Source organism: Thalassophryne amazonica, chromosome 11 (genome assembly GCF_902500255.1).
Source record: "Thalassophryne amazonica chromosome 11, fThaAma1.1, whole genome shotgun sequence".
NCBI lineage: Eukaryota > Metazoa > Chordata > Actinopteri > Batrachoidiformes > Batrachoididae > Thalassophryne > Thalassophryne amazonica.
Window position 1 is genome coordinate 17,609,029 of NC_047113.1, and position 24,185 is coordinate 17,633,213.

The window sequence follows — 24,185 nt, forward strand, 5'->3', positions numbered from 1 at the left end:
TGAGAAAAACTGTAACAAACTAATTTGATTTTGAGAACAGTTGCATAAGAGTCAAGGTCAGAGACCAAGGTCAAATTTTGAGCTCAGTGCTTGTATTCTGGGGACATTTATCCCAATTCAATAATATCACGATACACCTATCCCAATTCTGATTCAATATATGTCATGATACACCTATCCCAATTCAATAATATCACGATACACCTATCCCAATTCTCATTCAATATATGTCACGATACACCTATCCCAATTCGGATTCAATATATGTCATGATGCACCTATCCCAATTTGATACATTTCCCAATACACCTATTCTGATTCAGTACACATCATGATACACCTAAACCCATTCGATAGATATGATGATACACCTAACAAAATTCAATACATATATCATGATATGCCTATCAGGATTCAACACATCACACATCGATTTGCTTGAATATTTTATAAATCATTTATGATTCTTCTGCAAGAGGTCTTTATTTCTTCTATGCAGTAGTTGACTTTTAATACTATAACAATATGAATATAAAAACAGAAATCTCATTTGATACAGGATTCATAATAAAACTGTCATGATTGACGATGCATCACTTGCACCCATACCAGTTAAGGGTTGGGCAGGGGTCTATCACAGTGGTCATTGGCCGTGAGGTGGGGTACACCCTGGACAGGCCTGTCCGTCTATTGCAAGGCATATGTTGTGGCATATCGTACAAGCATATTAACATATTCATGATATTTTGTATTGACATTGTGATAATATGTGGTGATCTGTCTTGACATTATGTCAGGTCAAGCTGAAGAGTAGTGGTGTAATGCAAAAATGTAGAAGCACAGAGGCAGTGTCTTTGTGGTGTTGTGAATACATGGGAATGGGGAATTTTCAACATATTTGTCTCTGTTGCCTATAAAATTCTGCCAAATGAACTGTTTGTGACACATCAATTAAACCACTGTGCGGATTGGATCTGCGACCTTGTTTCACTCTTGATGTCTATTTTGTTCATGACAACAGAGTAATGACACAAGCATGCACGTGACGTGAACAGGCCAAGGGAGTGAGCGACCTGGAGCTACGGGGGCTGTGCTTGTATTTCAGGTGTGGCAACTGTGCTATTAGGGAGAGATCACTGGAGCAGCGGCACCTGAAGGTGGCTACCGATGAGCTACTTACACATATAACCCTATTGGGCGAGCCGATGGAGGAGCCCGGAGGAGAGATGGACGTCTCCGACAGGCGTCTGTGCTGTGAGGTATCAACAACAACAACCAAAAGGAGTAGAAAGGAGAAAATCAGCGGCACAGTTTTGAATTCCCTTCAACATTTTCTTTCAAATCCTCTCTCACCCTGAGTCGCCGCTCTGCCCTCGCTGCCTGCTTGCATAACGGGTGCCACACCTCACATCCTGAAAAACAATGAGGGAAACCAGATTGCCACTGGGCGTTACCACATGCCATGCATTCATCTACGCGTGCAAATGTACTTTGTTTTGTGTGCATGTTGGCCTGCGGACGCAGCGGTGTCGAGTTTCACCTGTCAGGTACATTTCCTCTCCCTCTTTGAACATCTGGTTGCAGCGGGCACAGCGAGCGCATGTTGGATGGTAGTGTTTCCCTCCTGCCTGTGTGTGAACAAGAATATCAGAGAATGCGATCCCACCTCGGCCAGATATTTCTATCCGTGTGTCTACTATTGCATGTCACATGACCACCAGTGATCTAACAGTGCAGCAATGGCTCGCAGATGCATTTGTGTGGGAAAAATAAACAAAATACCAAACTTGTCTTAAACCCTATTATCTGAACCAAATGCTCAGTTGCTTGAACCCACTGATTGAATCAGTAACTCTTTTGGCAAAAGAATAAGCACTTTTCACCTATTTAGACACAACCTGCCAACACATTTTCATTGTGATGCACCTGTGTTGCATAACTGTGAGCACAGGTGGTAAAAGTCAAACACAGTTAAAGCCCTGGTGTCACCGACTGAACACAACTCAAAATAAATCACACTTGTGGCCAATGATGTGAGGGAACATATATAAGCCAGTCCAGAGAGCACTGGTTTGTGAAGCACTACATCCATCCATCCATCCATCCATCCATTTTCTTCTGCTTCATCCGGAGTCGGGTCGCGACTCCGCACTACAATGGACAGAAATCTGAGAGGAGTTGGTGTGAGAGGAGGTCGAGGTGGTCAAAGTGGTCAGAGGAGACAAAGAAAAGTAATATCTGATGAAATCAGAGCTACTGTGATTGACCGTGTTCTTGTCCATGGTATGAGCAAGAAGGAGGTCGGACAAAGGGTCCAACCAAACATCAGTAGATTCACTGTGTCCACCAGAATCTCAAGATTTAGAGAACAACCTTTTCTGACATTATAGTATGTAAATGTTGACAGGAATTACTATATGACTATACTATATACTGTACCACAGTATACTGTAGGTAAATACATGTTTCAGTACATCACTGTGCCAATGTACTGTAGTATTGTAATGGAGGGCTAGTCTAACTGTTTGTAGGCCTAGTATTTCATGTATATTTTGTACTTTATTTTTACGTAGGCTTACTGTGTATAAGTGCTAAATGCACATGATTTCTGCTTGATTTTGTACTGTAAAGTGCTACGTGTAAATGCACATGATTTCTGTTTTTCTGACTTTTTTTTACTATCTACAAGTGCTAAATTCACAGGTTTTTTGTTTTGCAACATGCATTTAGCCTACAGTGAACAATAAACACTTACGAGGTCTATTAGAAAAGTATCCGACCTTATTATTTTTTTCAAAAACCATATGGATTTGAATCACGTGTGATTACATCAGACATGCTTGAACCCTCGTGGGCATGTGAGAGTTTTTTCACGCCTGTCGGTTACGTACATCGCCTGTGGGCAGTCTTTGAGTGAGGAGTCGCCCACCCTCTCGTCGATTTTTTCATTGTTTAGGAATGGCTCAGAGACTGCTGCTTTGTTTGATAAAATTTTTTTCAAAACTGTAAGGCACAACTGAGTGGACACCATTCGATAAATTCAGCTGGTTTTCGTTGAAAGTTTTAACGGCTGATGAGAGATTTTGGTCTAGTAGTGTCACCGTAAGGATGGCCCACAGCGCCTGACGGCAGTCTGCGCTCTGAGGCGGCGTCATCTCGCTGTTTCAAGTTGAAAACTTCCACATTTCAGGCTCTGTTCACCCAGTAAGTCGTCAGAGAACAGAGAACTTTCAGAAGAAGTCGGCATGAGGAGTTTATGCGGACATTCCACTGTTAAAGGTTATTTTGTAATGAAAGAACATGCGGGCAGAGTCGCATGTCGGGTCGCGACAGGAAAAACACCTCCGTTGGAAACCTTAATGGTCAAGTTGGAACATGCCCAAGCTGTTAAACAATTTCTCAGTTACTCACTTGTTGAAAGCCATCAAAAGCCGCCTGAATTTTACAAATGGTTTTCAACACGGAGGTGTTTTTCCTGTCGCGGCGCACACAGATTCACAGCGTTGTCACTGAAACGATTCGGCGAATTTGCGCGCACGTTCTTTCATTACAAAATGACCTTTAACAGTGGAATGTCCGCATAAACTCCTCATGCCGGCCTCTTCTGAATCTTCTCTGTTCTCTCACGACGTCCTGGGTCAACAGAGCCTTAAATTAGGATGATTTCAGCTCGAAACAGCCAGACGACGTCACCTGGGAGCACTGCGTGACGTCCCGCTCCGTGGGAAGTCCTTAAAGCGACAGAAACACCCCATAATCTCTCATCAGCTGTTAAACTTTTCACCAAAAACCAGCTGAATTTCTCGAATAGTGTCCACTCAGATATCCCTCACAGATCCTGAAAAAAGTTTGATAAAGCAACGCGCGCCGTCTCGAGCAGCATCTCAAACAAAGGAATTCAGCCGAGAGGGCAGGACCAGTGCTCACTCAAAGCCTGCCCACAGGGAAATGACATCACCGACACGCATGAAAAAACTCACGCATGCGCACAAGGGTTCAAGCATGATTGGTGTAATCGCATGTCATTCAAATCCATATAGTTTTTTTATTTATAAAACTGCCGGTTAGTTTTATAAGATACCTCGTATTTCTGCAGCTTCATGTCATGAGTATTGTATTTTCTATTTTTCTACGTCGTGTTTAGAGACTGCTCAGTAATGTTTTTAATTTTGATTGACTCGGGGCACGAGCTGAGAACATAGTTCAGTTTTGAGCACAGATTGAACTGTTTTGAGGTGAAAGTTTGGTTTTCCAAGAAGAGTCTGGGGTTTTGTGAATGTAGCTTTAAAATTGGGTTTTGTGTTCACAGTTTAGAGAAAAAGAGAGCAGTTTTCGAGAAATGTGTCTTAGTAATTGAGAAAAACTGTAACAAACTAATTTGATTTTGAGAACAGTTGCATAAGAGTCAAGGTCAGACACCAAGGTCAAATTTGGAGCTCAGTGCTTGTATTCTGGGGATATTTACAATATCTGATCTGAGGAACTGATTAAAGATACACCTACTAAACACTAAAATGAAGTCATGTATTGCCTTTCTGTTGATCAAAGAACTTTTAACCTTGGGTGACCTTGAAAGCTCATGGCCATAACTGTTTACCTCAAAACAACAACTGACATATCTTTTATGCTGTACTAGCTGGGGTACCTGGCGCTGCCCGGGTTAACCTGTTTTAGACATAAGCCAAATGCCAATCATTTTAATCAAAACAAATGCCCAACATTTGTTTTTGTAAGGCTGATGTCTTATAAATATAATAGTTAATGGGCTAAAGTTTGTCCAGCAGAACTATAAGAGGTGGACTCCCCAAACTAAGTGGGAATACTTGGTTAAAAGACAAACACATTTGAAGTCCTCCATTCAGACTTTGTTTTGCAATCAAATTTATAACAAAATTACACACAAAAGTTAGGTAACAGTAAATGTAAATATCAATGAATCAAAACTGAGGTAGTGGTGAATTTCACTGTTTTTACATTGCAATTTTACAAACATAAAATGAATGTATTCAGACAGGAAGGCAAACTGGGTTATACAGAGCAGTCAGGTGCTTACCAGTTGAGAACATAAAGCAGCTGAAGGAAGAGATTAAATAAACAGAGATGGCCAACACATATACAGGGCTGGAAATTGGAATCTGCCTGGTCATACCCACAGCCTCAGCCTAAGCATGTTGTTTTGCTGAGTGTGCTGTGGCTGTGCTGTGCTGAGTGTGCTGTAGAAAGGGATTAAATAAATAGAGATGGCCAACACATATACAGGGCTGGAAATTTGAAACTGCCTGGTCATACCCACAGCCGGCTATTTTGGGGGTAATTTTCAGTTCAACTTTTGAAAAAATAGTACCAGTTTGTTCCCCATGTCATGAGGATTCAGAATATATATAGTTTTTAGGGCTACATGTCATAGTTTGGGAGTTTATCCCGAACCGACAGAAAGACAGACAGAAGTGGCAGAATGAAAAGCACATGGTACAACACTGTATGGTCTTGCATAAATGGCTACTTTGGGGGTAATTTTCAGTTTGACTTAAAAAAATGGTACCAGTTTGTTCCCCATGTCATGAGGATTCAGAATATATATAGTTTTTAGGGTTACATATTATAGTTTGGGAGTTTATCCAGGACAGACAGACAGACGTAGCCCTTTATGTATATAGATTCCTAATAAAAAAAAAAAAAAATTCAGCCATCATTTCTGGGAGGGCTTTCATTTTAAAGTCCTTCACTGTAATTTGACAGTACACTAGAAGAGGATTTGAGTGATAGGTCATGAGCCCTATCAGCATTTCTTTACAACCTGGTCTGACGGCAAGTCGTGCTTCAGCAGCACGAAATATACATGAATCTACTGGTTCGTGATATTGTGACGAAAAGCGCCTCATTTTCATCACGGCAGCACAAATTCATTCTGATTCATTCTGTGATGGCTGCACAAAATTAAAAGTGAAGCGGGGGGGGGTTGGGGTGGTTATGGTTAGGGTGGGGGGAAGGAGTAAGATTAGGTTATGGTTAAGGTTAGGGTTGGGGGTGGGAGTAGGGTTAGTAATAGTGAGTTAAAAAAAAAAGCTCTGTCACGAAAATTTGACTCATTTCGTCACGTAAGCACAAAAAAACAAACAAAAAAAAAAAAAACGTGAGACTGGGCTCTTCTTTAACCATGACAACAGTGAGAGTTTTCTGCGAGTGAAATAACTGGTCCCTTCAAGGGCCAAACATTGTGCACAAAATTTCAATTTACTTCATTTATATAGCATCAAATCACAACAAAGTTGCCTCAAGGAACTTCACACAATTAAGATCTAACCTTACCAACCCCCAGTGCAAGCACACAGGTGACAGTGGTAAGGAAATCTCCCACTGATGGTTTGAGGAAGAAACCTCAAGCAGACAAGACTCAAAGGGGTGACCCTCTGCTTGGGCCATGCTACAGACACAATCAACAATACAAATATACAGGACATTTTGTGAGTCCATGCTGGTGCACAGGATGGGAGGCACAAAAGGTAAAAGACAAACCTGATGACATTTCTGGAAAACTTTGTCAATGTGAAACCATTTTCATTTGTATTATTTGTGTGAAAAATTCAGTTTCAACCATAGTCAGGACAACCATACTGGGACATGAAATATTTGAGACCCTCAGTCATGGGGCAGGTGGCACAACAGATGAATAGATTAGGGGTTTGATTCTTGGTGTGTACTACAAGCTACCGTCCTATGCCTTTGGCAAGGTTGGGTAGAATTACTTTGAAATGTAATCCAAAAGTAATCAGATTACAAGTAATCCAAATGTATGTACATACATACATGTAATCCACATGTATTCTTTCAAAGTAATCCTACCCAACCTTGGTTTGGACAAGACACTTCATCAGCATTGTGCCCGTCTGACTAACTGCAAATGAATAATAGCTTTGGCTGGGGACAGTAACCTGTGATGGACTGACCTCCTGTTGAGGTGGAGTCACTGTATCCTGGCATAAGCCTTGTGGCCTTTATAGGACTACTTACTTCTACATCTAAACCTATTAATTCAGTTGGAGAACAGGTGACAGTAATCAGTAATCAGATATAAGTCACCAACCAAACTCATCATGTATTAATTGGAGCAAACATTCTTGTAGGTAACCTACACAAATACATGCACCTGCACTGACCAACCTGAGCGAATGAGACAAGCAGCCGTGAAAATAAAGAACATGAGTGGGACACGTGTCCATGGATATGCAGAGTCAAGCAGGTTGTGCAGGTGACGTCACTGAGTGTCCATGCATCCGGACCTGTTCATGGTCCTGATGTTTCTTGTGCGTCTTTGTGCGGGGTTAACAGCCGAGGTGTGTTTGCAGCGCAGCCCTCAGCCGCATCATGTCAAATCCGCCTCCCTGACACACCATTAGGTAATTCCTATTTATAGAAGCTCTACTGACATGTGACCTATGTCAAGGAGACCTCAAACGCTTCACCCTAACACACCCAGCATGCACTGAGGGTGTGCACATTTACTTCACTCACACATGCATGCACACGATGTGCTCTCCTCTTTTTATGTCATCGAGAGCAAGTTGGATCTCTTTGACAAATTCTTTCTCGTGAAATAAAGCACCAGCTGAACGCACTCTCTATGGTAATGACCGCTGCAAGGTTCTTAATCGTATCGGGCCGATCCCTGCTCTTCCTGCCTGTCTCGGGTTACGATGAAAGGAAAGCCGTGAGAAGATGGTGGAAGAAAACATTTTTTGTCTCGTGCTTTCCGAGCAGCGGAGCGTTTACCGTCTGCGCTCACACTGTATCAGTTCTGCAACTGCTCTTACAGTTTCTAATGAGGCCATCTCTCTCTCTCTCTCTCTCTCTCTCTCTCTCTCTCTCTCTCTATCTCTCTATCTCTGTCTCTGCTGCCAAAAACAGGCTGTTATACTTACTGAGGCGCTATGGAAGCAAGGAAGGAAAGACCTGAAACTAAAGAATGGGAAAATATATGGTCCTGTCTCTTTATTTTTTTCCTGGCACCATCTCTGCCGAGCTTCTCATTCAACTAACAGTATTTGGTTCTGGAAATTGGACTGCAGATTAGCTCTACAGCCGGGTATTGGGAAAGTGTAAGTACACGGACCCACAACAGGGGGCGCAAATGAACGGACAATGGAATAGGTCAAATAACAACACTTTACTGTTGCGAACGTGCACAACAAATACAACAAATTACAACAATGGACAAAATTCAATTCACAATGGTGTCGTGTGGGCAGGCTCGAAGATAGGAGACGCCTCTCCAAAGTAGAACCGGAACCATACGGTTTCCTCCGCCACAGGACCCCGGGAATACTGGAGCCGCCAAGTTCCGAACGCCCAGGTGGCCACTGCCTCCGCGTGTCGGACCTGGTACTGCTGGCGAGGAACAAGAACACAATTAAACGTGGGCGCGTCTGCACCCAGCAACCTGCACGGCAGGGAAGCTACCTCCACCTCTCGTTGGAGAAAAAAAAGTCTGCAATCACTCACAAAAATCACAAAGGTTACTGTCAAGCAGTCAGCTGAGATTATTAACTTCCAGGTAGAACGATATCTCGGCAAAGAGGTGGAGACGTCGTCCTGCTGATATACCCCTGCCGATCAGATGATTGGTAACAGCTGTTGCCGGTGATGTGTGACAGCTGTCACCCTGGCTGCTCCTGTGAGGCGGCTGCGCCCTCTGGTGCCTGGAGCCCGCACTCCAGACAGGGCGCCCTCTGGTGGTGGGCCAGCAGTACCTCCTCTTCTGGCGGCCCACACAACACCGGGAAGCTCTGGGACAAGCCCAACCATCAACACAAACAGATTAATCCAAGTTTTTGAAGCAGGCAAATCACTGCAACAATGTCTGGCAAATGTACTGACAGACGGATGAATTAATACGTGTGTTCAAACAAGACTTACTGCCACAGATGATGTTTATACTTCAATATATTTAGTAAAGTGTCCAATAGAACACCCTGATGGAGCAGGACAGACCTGAATGCATAGATGATGCCATGGCGTTTTGTTTCACTTACCGTACTTTCCAGAGTTCAAGTCGCACTGGAGTAAACGTATGTTGCACTGGAGTACAACTTGCACCATTTTTCTGTATTATCAGCACTTTACTTTGGGGGTTTTGTGCATTAATGTAGTGTACTTTTCATTATTGCCATTTATTATTTTATCGTAAGAGTTTTTGCTTTTATTTCTAGTAAAGTACTGTATAAATAGTCATTATTATGATTATTATTACTAATAACTAGAGTGTGATTTGTTTTGGTCTGTAGGTTGCAGTGGAGTATAAGTAGCAGGACTTCCCAAGCTAGTAAAAAAACATGACTTAACCCTAACCCAAACATGGTACATGTGGTCAAGAGGCTGTGGTTAATTTTTTTTGTCACACTACCCCTGTGATCGCATTGACTCCACAGTCTCAAAATACTGGACACATTGACAATGAACACTTGTGTGATCTACCACTGTGATATTCTAACAAGAAGCACAAACATTATCCTGTCGCTTTCCAGTGGTGGGCACACTTCCGATAATCCGCTAACAAATAATCAAAGATAATGTTTTCAGCATCGGATTATCTTTTTAGATAACTTTAAAAACCATTATCGGACCAATTACCTTCCGACTAATTTTTGTCCAATAACTTTTAAACCGATAAACAAAATAAACAAAGCTGAACAGCAACAAGCATTTTTAAAATTAGTTCAACACCCACCTGTTAAAAGTTTTGTAACAGATGCACAGCTATAACCTTTGCAAACAGAAGAGAACTGCTTGTACAAAAAGCATCTCAATCCTCTGCAAACAAAGAAAAAACCCGAAGAAGAAAAAACCCAAAAAAGAAGAAGAAAAAACCCAAAGAAGAAGAGAAAAAAAAAACATTTCCTTTAACATCATACTGATATGCTGGCAATATGACCTAAGTTATCCAGAGGCATACATTTTTAACTTATGGTTCAAATTTGAACCAAACTAATTTTGGACAAGTTATGTAAAATTACTGTCATATCTGAAGTTTCATCAAGTAAAAATATCAGATATATGTTTTAGTTTTAAAGTAATGTGCTAATTTTTAAGGTTTTGTGAGCACATGCTCTGCCCCGCAGTGCATTTTGGGTAGGATGATGTAATCTCAGTACGTCACGACAGGACAAATGCATTTCAGACACTCTGTTCAGGCTCCACGGACAACAGCATTAAACTCTAGTGCCTAAAACTCTCTTGAATATATTCTCTGTGTTTATAGACGATTTTTTAATTGCGTTTGTTAAATTCCACGCATTTTAAATGTGAGCAGACAGGGATTATCTAGAATTTGTTTTGAAGGCCTCTACTGCCATCTAGCATCTACTGGCCAGTAGTGTTCATGGCAGTGTTTGGGAACCAGTAGATGGCAGTGTTCTATTTATTTTGACCCCGGTTATGTCAGATGATTGTCAAATCATCAACATTTGCTTTGCAAATGGATTTTTTTTTTTTTACAAATGAAGTTTAAAAACAAAACAAATGCAAAATAATAATAATAATAATAATAATAATAATAATAACATTATTACAAGACAGCTCTGCCGTGTTTGCACAGGCACAGTGCGAACGGTTGGATGCTGCTTGTAGCTTTCAGCAGCAGGATAACCTCACGACGGCTGACCACAATAATATATCAAACAGGTTTGATTCTCATTCGACCATACGATCGGCGATCAGGAGGTGGTCGTCAGATGTTGACCGCAGCTTGATACTCCATGAACACTACACGATGCAGGATGCACGATTAACCTGAAACTTGGTCCAAAAAATTCCTCCATGAAAAATCATCTCGCACAGTGTAAAGTATGTTTTACAACATCAAATGAATGTTGTAAAGAGAGAATGTGGAGAGAATGTGCGCAAACATGCGCACATTCTCTCCACATTCAAAAAATTTTGCAATGACACTTCCAGGGCTCCGTAAAAATGCCTGTTTTTACAAATAAAAAAATGGAATATTTTACAAAAGCACATTTAAACACCAACACACGACAGATGTCACATTAACGTGTTGGTTTACATAAAGACTGACTGAACCAATCAGTGTTTAGGAGAGGCACCTTTACCCAGAATCCTTTGCGATCTGTCTCTTTGTTACAAAACCTCAGAATTAGTGCATTATTCAACATTAAAAGATATATGTTATATTTTAACTTTGTACAAATGACAGAATTGACATTAATGGAGTTATTCTATCGGTATTAATGTTATTTATAAATAAATAAACACCATAACTCAATATGACTTTATTTTTCAATACCTCCACATGACCGGAGCTTTATAATTGATAGAGAGCTGGTTTTACAACTGCTCTTAAAGTACCTCTGTGTTGGGAGGGCTATAATAAACAAGACAGTCCAGCAGGGGCTGACTATTGAAAAAAAAGTGTGTTCTCATTGTTTGGGTCTCAGGTTGCCTCTGCTTTGAGCGATGTAGTAAACAAGAGCTACCAGCAGGAGCAGATTGTTGAAAGAAAAAAAGTGTAGTCTTATTGTTTGGGTTTGTTATTATTTTAATATTATTAGAAGCTATTGAATTTGTTTATTAGTAGTTGTAAATGTGCAAGAGATAATATTGGAATTTATCTGTTATCGGTTATCTGTAACTTCCGATACATTTTTGGGTGGTTTATTTTTTTTATCTTTATCGAAGATAACTTTTCAGTTATCTGATTATCTGTTATTGAAGTTAATTTTTTGGTTATCTGTGCCCACCACTGTCGCTTTCATTTGAATATGATCAAACCATCACTGGAATTTGTGTCAATATAATGCCAAACTTTTAATGTGGGTCCTCTCCTGGTTATTTATTCATCACATTTTCCAAGGATGGACCAAAAAGAAATACACAAAAGTCAGTGAAGAATAAAATTTACACACTGCAAAACTGACCAGAAGTAATCTCTTGGTAAAAAAAAAGGAAAGGATTTTTCAACACATATTGTAGAAATCACTAAATATCATCAATATATGGCAGGATTTAGGAATGCAACTTGGATGGACACAGTTCATAATTACGCAACGTGCTCAATTATAATGATGTCAAAACCAGCATGAGATCATTATTGCCCACAAATATATCTCATGCTGTTGAAGTAATGTGCTGGGCTTGTAATTTCAATTTATTTTCATTTATATAGGGCCAAATCACAGCAAAGTTGCCTCAAGGCGCTTCACACAAGTAATGTCTAACCTTACCAACCCCCAGAGCAACAGTGGTAAGGAAAAACTCTCTCTGAGGAAGAAACCTCAAACAGACCAGACTCAAAGGGGTGACCCTCTGTTTGGGCCATGCTACAAGACACAAATTACAAAACAATTCACAAAACAAACATGGATGGAGCCGCACCTCAAACAGAGAAAAGAAAAAAAGCAGAATCAAGAATCAGAAACACAACAAATATAGTATCATTTATCAGCATTAAGCAATAAGAAAAAAAAATAAGATCGGCGGCCACTAGCCCTACGCTTCACTAAAAGACCCAGAATTTAGATAAAGTTGAGGCCGTGGCCCACTCCGTTTCCGACTAAAAATTATTTAAAACAGTAAAAAGCATAGTAACATACTGTGCCAGTATGCTAGCCATACGAAAGGGAAAATAAGTGTGTCTTAAGTCTGGACTTGAAAGTCTCAACAGAATCTGACTGGTTTATTGATGCAGGGAGATCATTCCACAGAACAGGGGCATGATAAGAGAGAGCTCTGTGACCCGCAAACTTTTTATTCATCCTAGGGACACAAAGTCATCCTGCACCTTGAGAAAGCAAAGCCTGGGCCGGTACATAGGTTTTAATTAGGTCAGCTCAGTAGGGAGGTGCCAGTCCTTGAACAAACAGACTTGTGTCATGCAATGTTTCTAAAAACAATAATAGCATAACCATATACACTCTAACATGCCTAGAGAGTAACTTTAACACAATTGTGGAATGTAACATCATGTATGACAAACATTCAAACCAGGAGCATTCTGGCAGCAAAAATAATGCCGACGGTGCTTATGGCAGAGCTGAAGTAGAGGCAAGAGACGTGCCAATTCCAATGGATTTTGAAAGGCTGCAGAATACGGAATGGTAAGGGAAGCTTTCATTTTTGTTGCTGCTGTTTATAACACTATAATTATAGCATTTTCTATTCTAGCGTCTGTTTACTGCCTTTGTTATTTTTCTGGACCTGTGATAGTGTAGCTACTACTTGCGGACCACCATCATTAACTTCGGGTTTTTGCCATTTTAGAGTACCTGGCATTGCATTCATCTGTGTTTAGTTATGTTATTTTCAGGAAAGAACAGGAAATAAACAGCGAAAGTTTCGAAAAAGATCAAAACAGACATGACCCCGAGCTTCAATGCCACCGCCGTGTTTACTACGTATTGCACTGATATTTTTACAAGTTCCTTGACCATTTCAAGATAATTGTGAACATATTATTGGGGGCTGACATTTTAGGTGTTCCTGTGAGCGGTGCGAGAACATGGAGACGGTAGAGGAAAGTGTCTGCTGTCGGGAGCAAATGCGGGTGTGCGAGCAGAGGGAGCGGCAGCCTGACATTTCATGCATCACACAACACCATGGCTTTCGATCAATCTGCCTGGACGAAGATGTACTTGAAGTGCAATATGCTGCGACACACTGGTCAGGCATATCAACAAAGAAGTCCCTGAGAGCTGTTTTTAATCAAAGTTTCTGTCGCTAAAAAAAGTGTAAACAACAGCCGCCAAGTAGGCAAGCTGATACGGTCTACAGGCAGTGAGTTATTTCAGGTTTCGTGCTTAGCGGGAAGCTGGTCATGGGGCGTGCAGATTTTTCAGTGGCAGGACGTTCAAATGTTGTATATAACAGGAGAACCGCGTCCATTTTCCCAAAACACTTAGGGTGACTGAATTATATAACCTTTGTTACATGTAATAAGACTATGTTGTCTTTAAGTGTCATATTCACTTTAATGGACTTTATTAACAAGCCACAATCGTGAGAGAACTTAAGAAGGTGAAAGTGCCGAGGATTTCCAGCCGGCAATTGCATGCACATTCCACACATGAGGAGTGAATGGTGGACATGTCTCCTTGTTGGCCATCCATCTGTGAGAAGTTACGCTGCATGTAGAAATGTCCTCTCACTGGCGACTGGTTTGTGAGTAGGAGTTAAGCCCCTTTCACACCGGGGGTGCTCCCGGTTGCTCCCAGTTGCGCCATGCGTCATTATGACGATGCCGCGTGAAAGCAACTCAGTGCCGAGACGATGCAGCTCGGCACCACAACAGCACGAGGGGCGCAAAGGAGGAAGCAAGTCGGGCGCCGAAAAATTAAACCTGTTAAATTTTTTTGGCATCCTGTGCTCGACGCAGAAAGGAAGTGGTCCCAGCACAAGTTGGGGTAAAGAGGCATAACTCGGGGTAAAGAGGTGTTACTCAGCGTGACTCGGAAGCCACACCCTCGAAAGACCACGCTACGTGATGCCAATTTATGATTTATGCTGCGTTCCATTGTTCCCGAAGTATAATCACACAGGATTGTTTTTATACCGTGTACTCAATGCAGTAAAAACTAAAAAAAAAAAATGCTGACTGCAGCTGCTGCTCTTCTCTGTGTGGAGCTGTCTGGTGAAGATAATATGATAATAATATGATAAACTATAACAGAACTCAGAGCGCAGCCCTGCAGCTCAGCACAACAACAAGTAGAAGAGAAGTCAGAGTGCACAGTCTGCTTGCAGCCAAACTGTGCACTCTGACTTCTCTGTGCAGAGAACCTGCAGGCTGCATTCTCACCTAAAAGGATTTTCGCCCTGGCGTGCAGAATTGCGGAGGCTTGGTGTACAGTAGCGCAGTGTTGAGTAGATTTACATACAGTTGCAGAGTGTAAAAACTGCGTTCTTTCTGCGTCCAGTGTTCTACGCTGAAAAAATTAAACATGTTTAGTTTTTTTGCATCCACCTTGTGTAGACCTCAGCATACTGCTGCGTAGGGGAGCAAAAACTCAGCGTATAGCTGCTTAACTTGGTGTAGTCAGCACGCCACAATACAAAACTCTACATTGCCCACGGTGTGTAAGGGGCTTAATGCTGACTTATATCCTCAGACACTTCAGTTCATATTGACACAACAGCATCATATTATACCATAACTCTGACTTTATGATACAAATGTTGTTTATGCCAAATTCTGACTCCACTATCTGAATAATGCAGCAGAAATCTTATCAGACTAGGCAATGTTTTTGTAATCTTCTATTTTCCAGTTTTGATGTGCATCTGCCAACGGCAATCTCAGTTTCCTGTTCTTAGGTGAAAGCTGACCCAGTCTGATCTTCTGCTGCTGTAGGCCATCTGCTTTAAGCGTCTAAAAGGCATTTTCACTCACAGGATTGCCACTCATGGGATATTTTGTCTTTTTTGGACCAATCTTGCAGGCCGTAGAGACAGTTGGACATGAAAATCCCAGTAGATCAGCAGGTTCTGAAAAATGCCAACCAGGCTGTTTCAACCAAGCCCCTTTCAAAATCACTGAAAACACTTTTCTTCAGCATTCTGAGGCTTCCACTAAACTTCAGCAGATCCTCTTTACAATGTCTACATGTTGAAATACACTGAGTTTATGCTGCACATTTGGCTGACTGGATATATTCCACTGTCTCTCCAAAGATGTGCAGGGACCTTGTTTTGGAAAAGCATTCAAAAATAGTGATTTCATCATTATTTAGTTATTTTTCTTATGGTGCTGGGTGAAGCTGCGATAATGGTTATTGTGAAATTCATTAAGTTTCACACGTGTCTATGGGAAGAAGAAGAACATCATAAAATCAATCATTATTTAAATAATTAATTTTTTAAAATTTATTTCATCTTTATGTCGCCAAATCACAACAAAGTTGCCTCACAAGGTCTAACCTTACCAACCCCAAGAGCAAGCACACAGGCGACTGGTAAGGAAAAACTCCCTCTCCCTCACTTGCATAAAATGTTGATATGTACACTCAACAAAAATATAAACGCAACACTTTTGGTTTTGCTCCCATTTTGTATGAGATGAACTCAAAGATCTAAAACTTTTTCCACATACACAATATCACCATTTCTCTCAAATATTGTTCACAAACCAGTCTAAATCTCTGATAGTGAGCACTTCTCCTTTGCTGAGATAATCCATCCCACCTCACAGGTGTGCCATATCAAGATGCTGATTAGACACCATGATTAGTGCACAGGTGTGCCTTAGACTGCCCACAATAAAAGGCCACTCTGAAAGGTGCAGTTTTATCACACAGCACAATGCCACAGATGTCGCAAGATTTGAGGGAGCGTGCAATTGGCATGCTGACAGCAGGAATGTCAACCAGAGCTGTTGCTCGTGTATTGAATGTTCATTTCTCTACCATAAGCCATCTCCAAAGGCGTTTCAGAGAATTTGGCAGTACATCCAACCAGCCTCATAACCGTAGACCACATGTAACCACACCAGCCCAGGACCTCCACATCCAGCATGTTCACCTCCAAGATCGTCTGAGACCAGCCGCTAGGACAGCTGCTGGAACAATCGGTTTGCATAACCAAAGAATTTCTGCACAAACGGTCAGAAACTGTCTCAGGGAAGCTCATCTGCATGCTCATCGTCCTCATCGGGGTCTCAACGTGACTCCAGTTGGTCGTCGTAACCGATTTGAGTGGGCAAATGCTCACATTCGCTGCCGTTTGGCACGTTGGAGAGGTGTTCTCTTCACGGATGATGCGAAGGAGATGTGTTGCACTGCATGAGGCAAATGGTGGTCACACCAGATACTGACTGGTATCCCCCCCCCAATAAAACAAAACTGCACCTTTCAGAGTGGCCTTTTATTGTGGGCAATCTAAGGCACACCTGTGCACTAATCATGGTGTCTAATCAGCATCTTGGTATGGCACACCTGTGAGGTGGGATGGATTATCTCAGCAAAGGGGAAGTGCTCACTATCACAGATTTAGACTGGTTTGTGCACAGTATTTGAGGGAAATGGTGATATTGTGTATGTGGAAAAAGTTTTAGATCGTTGAGTTAATCTCATACAAAATGGGAGCAAAACCAAAAGTGTTGCGTTTATATTTTTGTTGAGTATATGTAAAGACATGATCACATGGGGGCCGGACAGCCAGGTCTGAGCACACACAGCACAAACTCACTCACTGCTACAAATGACGGCTCAGTGCGCAGGACATGTCATATTAAAAACACAGAGACCACAGCCAGGACAGGTATATTAATAAGTACACCAATACCTACATACGCAGTTACATAACAAATAACTAAAAAAAGATCACATAACACAGAACAGTGTGACACATTGCTCTGTGCGCTGGACAGAGAGGGCCGTGCGCGTGGCCGCCGACAGCAGCAGCTGTTGAGATCTCTGGTTCTGGATGTCCCTGCTGGGGAATGCGTACTGTGTATGGACGGACATGACCTTACAACTGTCCACTGTGACATGCGTGTGTCTGCTTGCTGTCCTCACGTGGACATACATAAAAACATACATCGCTGTTGCTACCAGCTGCAGCGAGCGAGAGCATGGTGTGCACATTGACAGGCTGTCCAAGGTGACGCAGTGTCTGTCCTGTGGCGTGCCGTCCACAGGACATGCGTGTCGGGCCGGACACACGCATGGAGCCGACTGGTCATGCCGGGCTGTGGTGACCCCAAGTGCAAACAAGGGTGCAGTCAAAGGGACTTACTTTACTTCAAGTCAAGCAAAATCTTATGTGATATGTTAACTCACTGAGCTCATCTAGAGTTTAAGTGATCTGAAGATAAAATGGAATAAATCTGAGAACAATATTCAGCAAGATTAGCATGTAAGAATTTGTATTACTGCTGAACACAGACCTGGGCCGAATAAATATTTATTAAAATATTTTACTGCTTTTCAAATGCTTTATATTTGAAACACTTCCATGAAAAAACATATTCAAAGGAAAAGCTCATTTTTTCCCAACCCTAATGTTAAAACATAGCAATCACATACTCAACTTTGATGACTGCTTTGTTAGCCAGGAACTGAACTGAAAAAGTTTAGGAGAATGCAGCAGCCAGAATGGGATTTGCAGAAATCCACAGCATGCTCAAAATAGCAATGAAATACCCCGTCAGCCTGCTTTGTCTGTGTGTTGACCATGGATGCAGCACACAGTAAATCGTCCCTTCAGAAATCTGATAACATCAAGAGCAATATAAGCTGTTCGTAATCATAAAATTACATTAAGGTTTGAATTTGACCTGTAAATACACCTGGATGCTGATTTACGAACAGTAAGTAAGTACGTCCCTTTGGCTGCTCCCTTGTTTGCACGCGGGGACGCCACAGCAAATTTGAGGTGGATCTGCATGTTGAATTGGCACAAGCTTTACGCCGGATGCCCTTCCTGATGCAACTCCACATGACATGGAGAAATGTGGCAGGGGTGGGATTTGAACCACATCGAAAGCAAGTGCACTAACCACTTGGCCACCACCCTTGTGCTGATTTACTAACAGCGAGGACTGCAAAAGCACAACATAGCACATGTTGTCAATTTAGTGTGTTTGTCTTCATGCAATTGCAATTTGACGTTTGTCCACCTGAGAACGCAAAAGTCTGGGAGGGAACATGCAATTAGGGGATGTTTGCACATACAACACAATTTACTTGTATCAAGGTGAAAAGGAAATTTAGTGGGTGCTGAATGTGTCTGTATTTTGCAACTTGAGACCTTTCATTAAGTGATTTCTCTTGACAGACTGCTGTTCCATCAGCACATAGACCTCTGCCTCCTTATACACAGAATATAGAAAGAAAGAAAAAAAAACTCTATTGTATGTTGGACATGTTTAAAGATTTTAATGGCTTATTTCTTTAAGAATAACTGTCTCCATGCCTAACAGGTGGACCAGAGTACATGTTGATGCAACTCATGATAATTATAGCATTGATGTGTCACACACATAATCACACCAGTGCACCTTAGGGCCTGTGTGGAAGGATGCATGCACATCTGTGTGCACTGTGTCTGTGTTCTGCTGGCGGAGCACTCACAAACAACAGAGTGCACACAGCTGTGCAATCTGTCAGCACACAGCCAGCTGTCTGAGTGTTCACCTCTGCACACAGCTACCTGTGCTTCCTGCATGTGTGTGTTCCTGTGTATATCAATACCAAATCAATAACATATAGTGCTATTCAAATACTGATTTGTCTTCTATCTAAATTACATCTGGATAAAGAGGTGCTTTGCCCCTGTGTCCAGTAGCTTAATTTAAGTGGCTGATTTCATTTAATTTTGCACTTACAGTCATAAACGCGTGCAAATCCACATTTACATTCTGATGTCTACAACTCCAGTGAAGTTGGAACGTTGCGTAAACTGTAAAAAACAGAATACAGTGATTTGCAAATCCTCTTCAACCTATATTCAATTGAATACACCACAAAGACAAGATATTTAATGTTCAAACTGATAAACTTTATTGTTTTTTGTGCAAATATTTGCTCATTTTGAAATGGATGCCTGCAACACGTTTCAAAAAAGCTGGGACAGTGGTATGTTTACCACTGTGTTACATCACCTTTCCTTCTAACAACACTCAATAAGCATTTGGAAACTGGGGACACTAATTGTTTAAGCTTTGTAGGTGGAATTCTTTCCCATTCTTGCTTGATATACGACTTCAGTCCAGGGTTTCCGTTGTATTTTGCACTTCATAATGCGCCACACATTTTCAATGTGTGACAGATCTGGACTGCAGGCAGGCCAGTCTAGTACCTGCACTCTTTTACTATGAAGCCACACTGTTGTAACAAGTGCAGAATGTGGCTTGGCATTGGCTTGCTGAAATAAGCAGAGACGTCCCTGAAAAAGACGTTGCTTGGATGGCAGCATGTGTTGCTCCAAAACCTGGATGTACCTTTCAGCACTGATGGTGCCATCACAGATGTGTAAGTTGCCCATACCATGGGCACTAACACACCCCCATACCATCACAGATGCTGGCTTTTGAACTTTGTGCTGGTAACAATCTGGATGGTCTTTTTCCTCTTTTGTCCAGAGGACACGATGTCCATGATTTCCAAAAACAATCTGAAATGTGGACTCATCAGACCACAGCACACTTTTCCACTTTGCGTCTGTCCATTTCAAATGAGCTCGGGGCCAGAGAAGGCGGCGATGTTTCTGGATGTTGTTGATGTATGGCTTTCGCTTTGCATGGTAGAGTTTTAACGAACTGGGTTAACTGACAATGGTTTTCTGAAGTGTTCCTGAGCCCACGTGGTAAGATCCTTTACACAGTGATGTCGGTTTTTAATGCAGTGCCACCTGAGGGATCAAACATCATGGGCATTCAATGTTGGTTTTCGGCCTTGCCGCTTACATGTAGAAAGTTCTCCAGATTCTCTTAATCTTCTGATTATATTATGGACTGTAGATGATGGAATCCCTAAATTCCTTGCAATTGAACATTGAGAAACATTGTTCTTAAACTGTTGGACTATTTTTTCATGCAGTTGTTCACAAAGTGGTGATCCTCGATCCATCTTTGCTTGTGAACAGCTGAGCGTTTTGGGGATCCTCCTTTTATACCCAATCATGACACTTACAATTACTGTCTTTAGTTCTCAAACGCTTATTGAGTTTTGTTAGAAGGAAATGTGATGTAACACAGTGGTAAACATACCACTGTCCCAGCTTTTTTGAAACATGTTGCAGGCATCCATTTCAAAATGATATTATAATATATAAATATTATATATAATATTTGCACAAAAACAATAAAGTGTATCAGTTTGAACATTAAATATCTTGTCTTTGTGGTGTATTCAAATGAATATAGGTTGAAGAGGATTTGCAAATCATTGTATTCTGTCTTAATTTACATTTCACATGACATCCCAACTGCATTGGAATTGGCGTTGTACATCACATCACTGCTCGCGATCAAATGCACATTTACTCTTCATGAATCACCTGCAAAACTGTCTCCAACCCAACGTGGAAAACGTTGGAGTGCCCACACAATTTAGCACTCATTATCTGGCATCTTAGTAAACCAGGCCTTCTTTGTTTTCCTTATTTTGTTAATATGCCCAAGACAGATGGTCACCCCACTGAGTCTGGTCTGCTTGAGGTTTCTTCCTATTACGAAAACCCACCTGAGGGAGCTTTTTCTTCACACTGTCAGTGATGTGCTTGCTCACAGAGTGGGTAAGATTAAATCTGTGCTTGGGTGTGGAACATTGGGGCATCTTCCGTTGTGACTGGGTGCTGTATACATAGTGTGTGTTTGTGTTACCAGTGTTCTCACATTATTACTGGTATTTTGAATGATTCTCACCTCCAGAACCCTTCCACTGATGTATCTGCTGCACGTCTCACATTTCACCCCGTACTGGGCGTGGTAATCAGCCTCACAGTATGGCACTCCATCCCTGCAACACAGAAAACAGAAAATAACCTGCAGTTATCTGTTACATGAACAATTTACCCAGTCAGATTAGACTATAGTGATAATCGAAGTCATCCGGCATTTTCCCCTGCGTCAGTGAAATCTGCTAATTTAATTCCCCAATAGGCACATTTGTTCTTATGTGTTGTACCATGTTGCATGTTCACTGTGGCTAAAAGTTTTGAAGTTGTCTATTGTACGTCACAGAATCTTTAGAAAGGGTGAAAAAATATTATATCTAATAATATATATCCCTTCATTTTTCCAACAAAAGATTGCAGGAATGTTTGGTTGCTGATGTAAATAAGCACAAATGTAAGAGTGGACATTATAGCTTGCACCAGAAGCATTTCTGAACAGGTCATGTTCTTATTGCCGGTGGGCTTGTGATTTTTATGTTAGTTCATATTTTATCAGTTACATGAACATACCGTAAGTGAAAATGGACCATATCATTGTTCATTCATGTTATGTTAGTGCAGGCTAGTCTTGGCTGAAAAAATGAGTTTTCACCTGATGCAGTAGTGGTTTTCATGGTTTTCCACCACCACATGTCATCTAAATCACCAGTCCACTTGTGCTTGTTGGTGCGCCCATGGGTGTGTTGGCTGGGGATGGGCCTCTGTACTTTAATTCATTCAGAAATTTGTGTGAGGCCCATCTCAAAGGTCAGCTGGATGACAGATATACAGTATCTTATGTCCACAGCCATGCACAGTGAACAATATCTCACATAGCATGTGCAACATGGGCATTAATCCAGCTGTCATAGTAAGTTACAACACATCCAGCATTATCTGTCTTTAAGCTGCTTATTCAGTCACGCCTTTGCGTGTATAGTGTGACTGTGCATGCACAGCAGTAGTTGTAGTTGTAGTAGGAGTAGTAGTAGTTCTGTTTTCCTGCCAGAAAACCTTTCACTTCTGTGTGAATGGCTATGTCACACACTTGCTGCAACTGTGTGAGGAGAGGTTGATTAATTACATCCGCCAAGGACGCAATAAAATCATCAGCGTTTATTTATTTGTCTGTCTGTCTTTCTGTTTGTTAGCAAGATTACGTCAAAACTACTGCACGGATTTTGACAAAATTGTCACCACAGATAGATATTAGACCATGGAAGACTCCATTAAATGTTGGAGGTGATCTGGATCCAGATCCTGGATCAAGATTCACTTTATATAGTCTTTGAAGGATTACTTCAAAACTACTTCACGGATTACCACCAAATTTGCACCAAAGATAGATGTTAGGGCATGGAAGACTCCACTGAATTTTTGAGGTGATCTGGATCTGGATCCAGATTCTGGATCAAGATTTCCCTTTATAAAGGTTTTGAATGATTACTTCAAAACTACTTCACAGATTCTCACCAAATTTGCACCCCAGATAGATATTAGGGCATGGAAGACTCCATTAAATGTTGGAGGTGATCTGGATCTGGATCTGGATAATGGATCAAGATTTCCCTTTATAAAGGTTTTGAATGATTACTTCAAAACTACTTCACAGATTCTCACCAAATTTGCACCCCAGATAGATATTAGGGCATGGAAGACTCCATTAAATGTTGGAGGTGATCTGGATTTGGATCTGGATAATGGATCAAGATTTCCCTTTATATAGTCTTTGAAGGATTATGTCCGAACGACTTCATGGATTCTCACCAAATTTGCACCACAGATAGATATTAGGGCATGGAAGACTCCACTGAATTTATGAGGTGATCTGGATCTGGATCCAGCTTCTGGATCAAGATTTCCCTTTATATAGGTTTTGAATGATTACTTCAAAACTACTTCATGGATTCTCACCAAATTTGCACCCCAGATAGATATTAGACCATGGAAGACTCCATTAAATGTTGGAGGTGATCTGGATCCAGATCCTGGATAAAGTTCCACGTTATATAGGCTTTGAAGGATTACTTCAAAACTACTTCACAGATTCTCACCAAATTTGCACCATAGACAGATATTAGGGCAGGGAAGACTCCACTGAATTTATGAGGTGATCTGGATCTGGATCCAGGTTTTGGATCAAGATTTCCCTTTATATAGGTTTTGAATGATTACTTCAAAACTACTTCATGGATTCTCACCAAATGTGCACCCCAGATAGATATTAGACCATGGAAGACTCCATTAAATGTTGGAGGTGATCTGGATCCAGATCCTGGATAAAGTTTCACTTATATAGGCTTTGAAGGATTACTTCAAAACTACTTCACAGATTCTCACCAAATTTGCACCACAGACTGATATTAGGGCAGGGAAGACTCCACTGAATTTTTGAGGAGATCTGGCTCTGGATCCAGGTTCTGGATCAAGATTTCCCTTTATAAAGGTTTTGAATGATTACTTCAAAACTACTTCACTGATTCTCACCCCATTTGCACCCCAGATAGATATTAGGGCATGGAAGACTCCATTAAATGTTGGAGGTGATCTGGATCTGGATCCGGATAATTGATCAAGATTTCCCTTTATATAGTCTGTGAAGGATTATGTCCAAACGACTTCATGGATTCTCACCAAATTTGCACCACAGATAGATATTAGGGCATGGAAGACTCCACTGAATTTATGAGGTGATCTGGATCTGGATCCAGGTTCTGGATAAAGATTTCCCTTTATATAGGTTTTGAATGATTACTTCAAAACTACTTCATGGATTCTCACCAAATTTGCACCCCAGATAGATATTA

General features: G+C 41.3%; 1 protein-coding gene across 1 annotated transcript in view; it reads right to left on the reverse strand.

The window, feature by feature from the left end:
- ablim3 (actin binding LIM protein family, member 3) overlaps positions 1-24,185 on the reverse strand; it is a 228,124-nt gene that overhangs the window by 89,817 nt on the left and 114,122 nt on the right. The window contains exons 6-9 of the mRNA XM_034181319.1: positions 21,368-21,461; positions 1,541-1,628; positions 1,354-1,412; positions 1,181-1,252 (exon numbers count right to left, since the gene is read on the reverse strand). Coding sequence (XP_034037210.1) covers positions 1,181-1,252; positions 1,354-1,412; positions 1,541-1,628; positions 21,368-21,461 — 313 coding nt within the window. The remainder of the gene's footprint in view (positions 1-1,180; positions 1,253-1,353; positions 1,413-1,540; positions 1,629-21,367; positions 21,462-24,185) is intronic.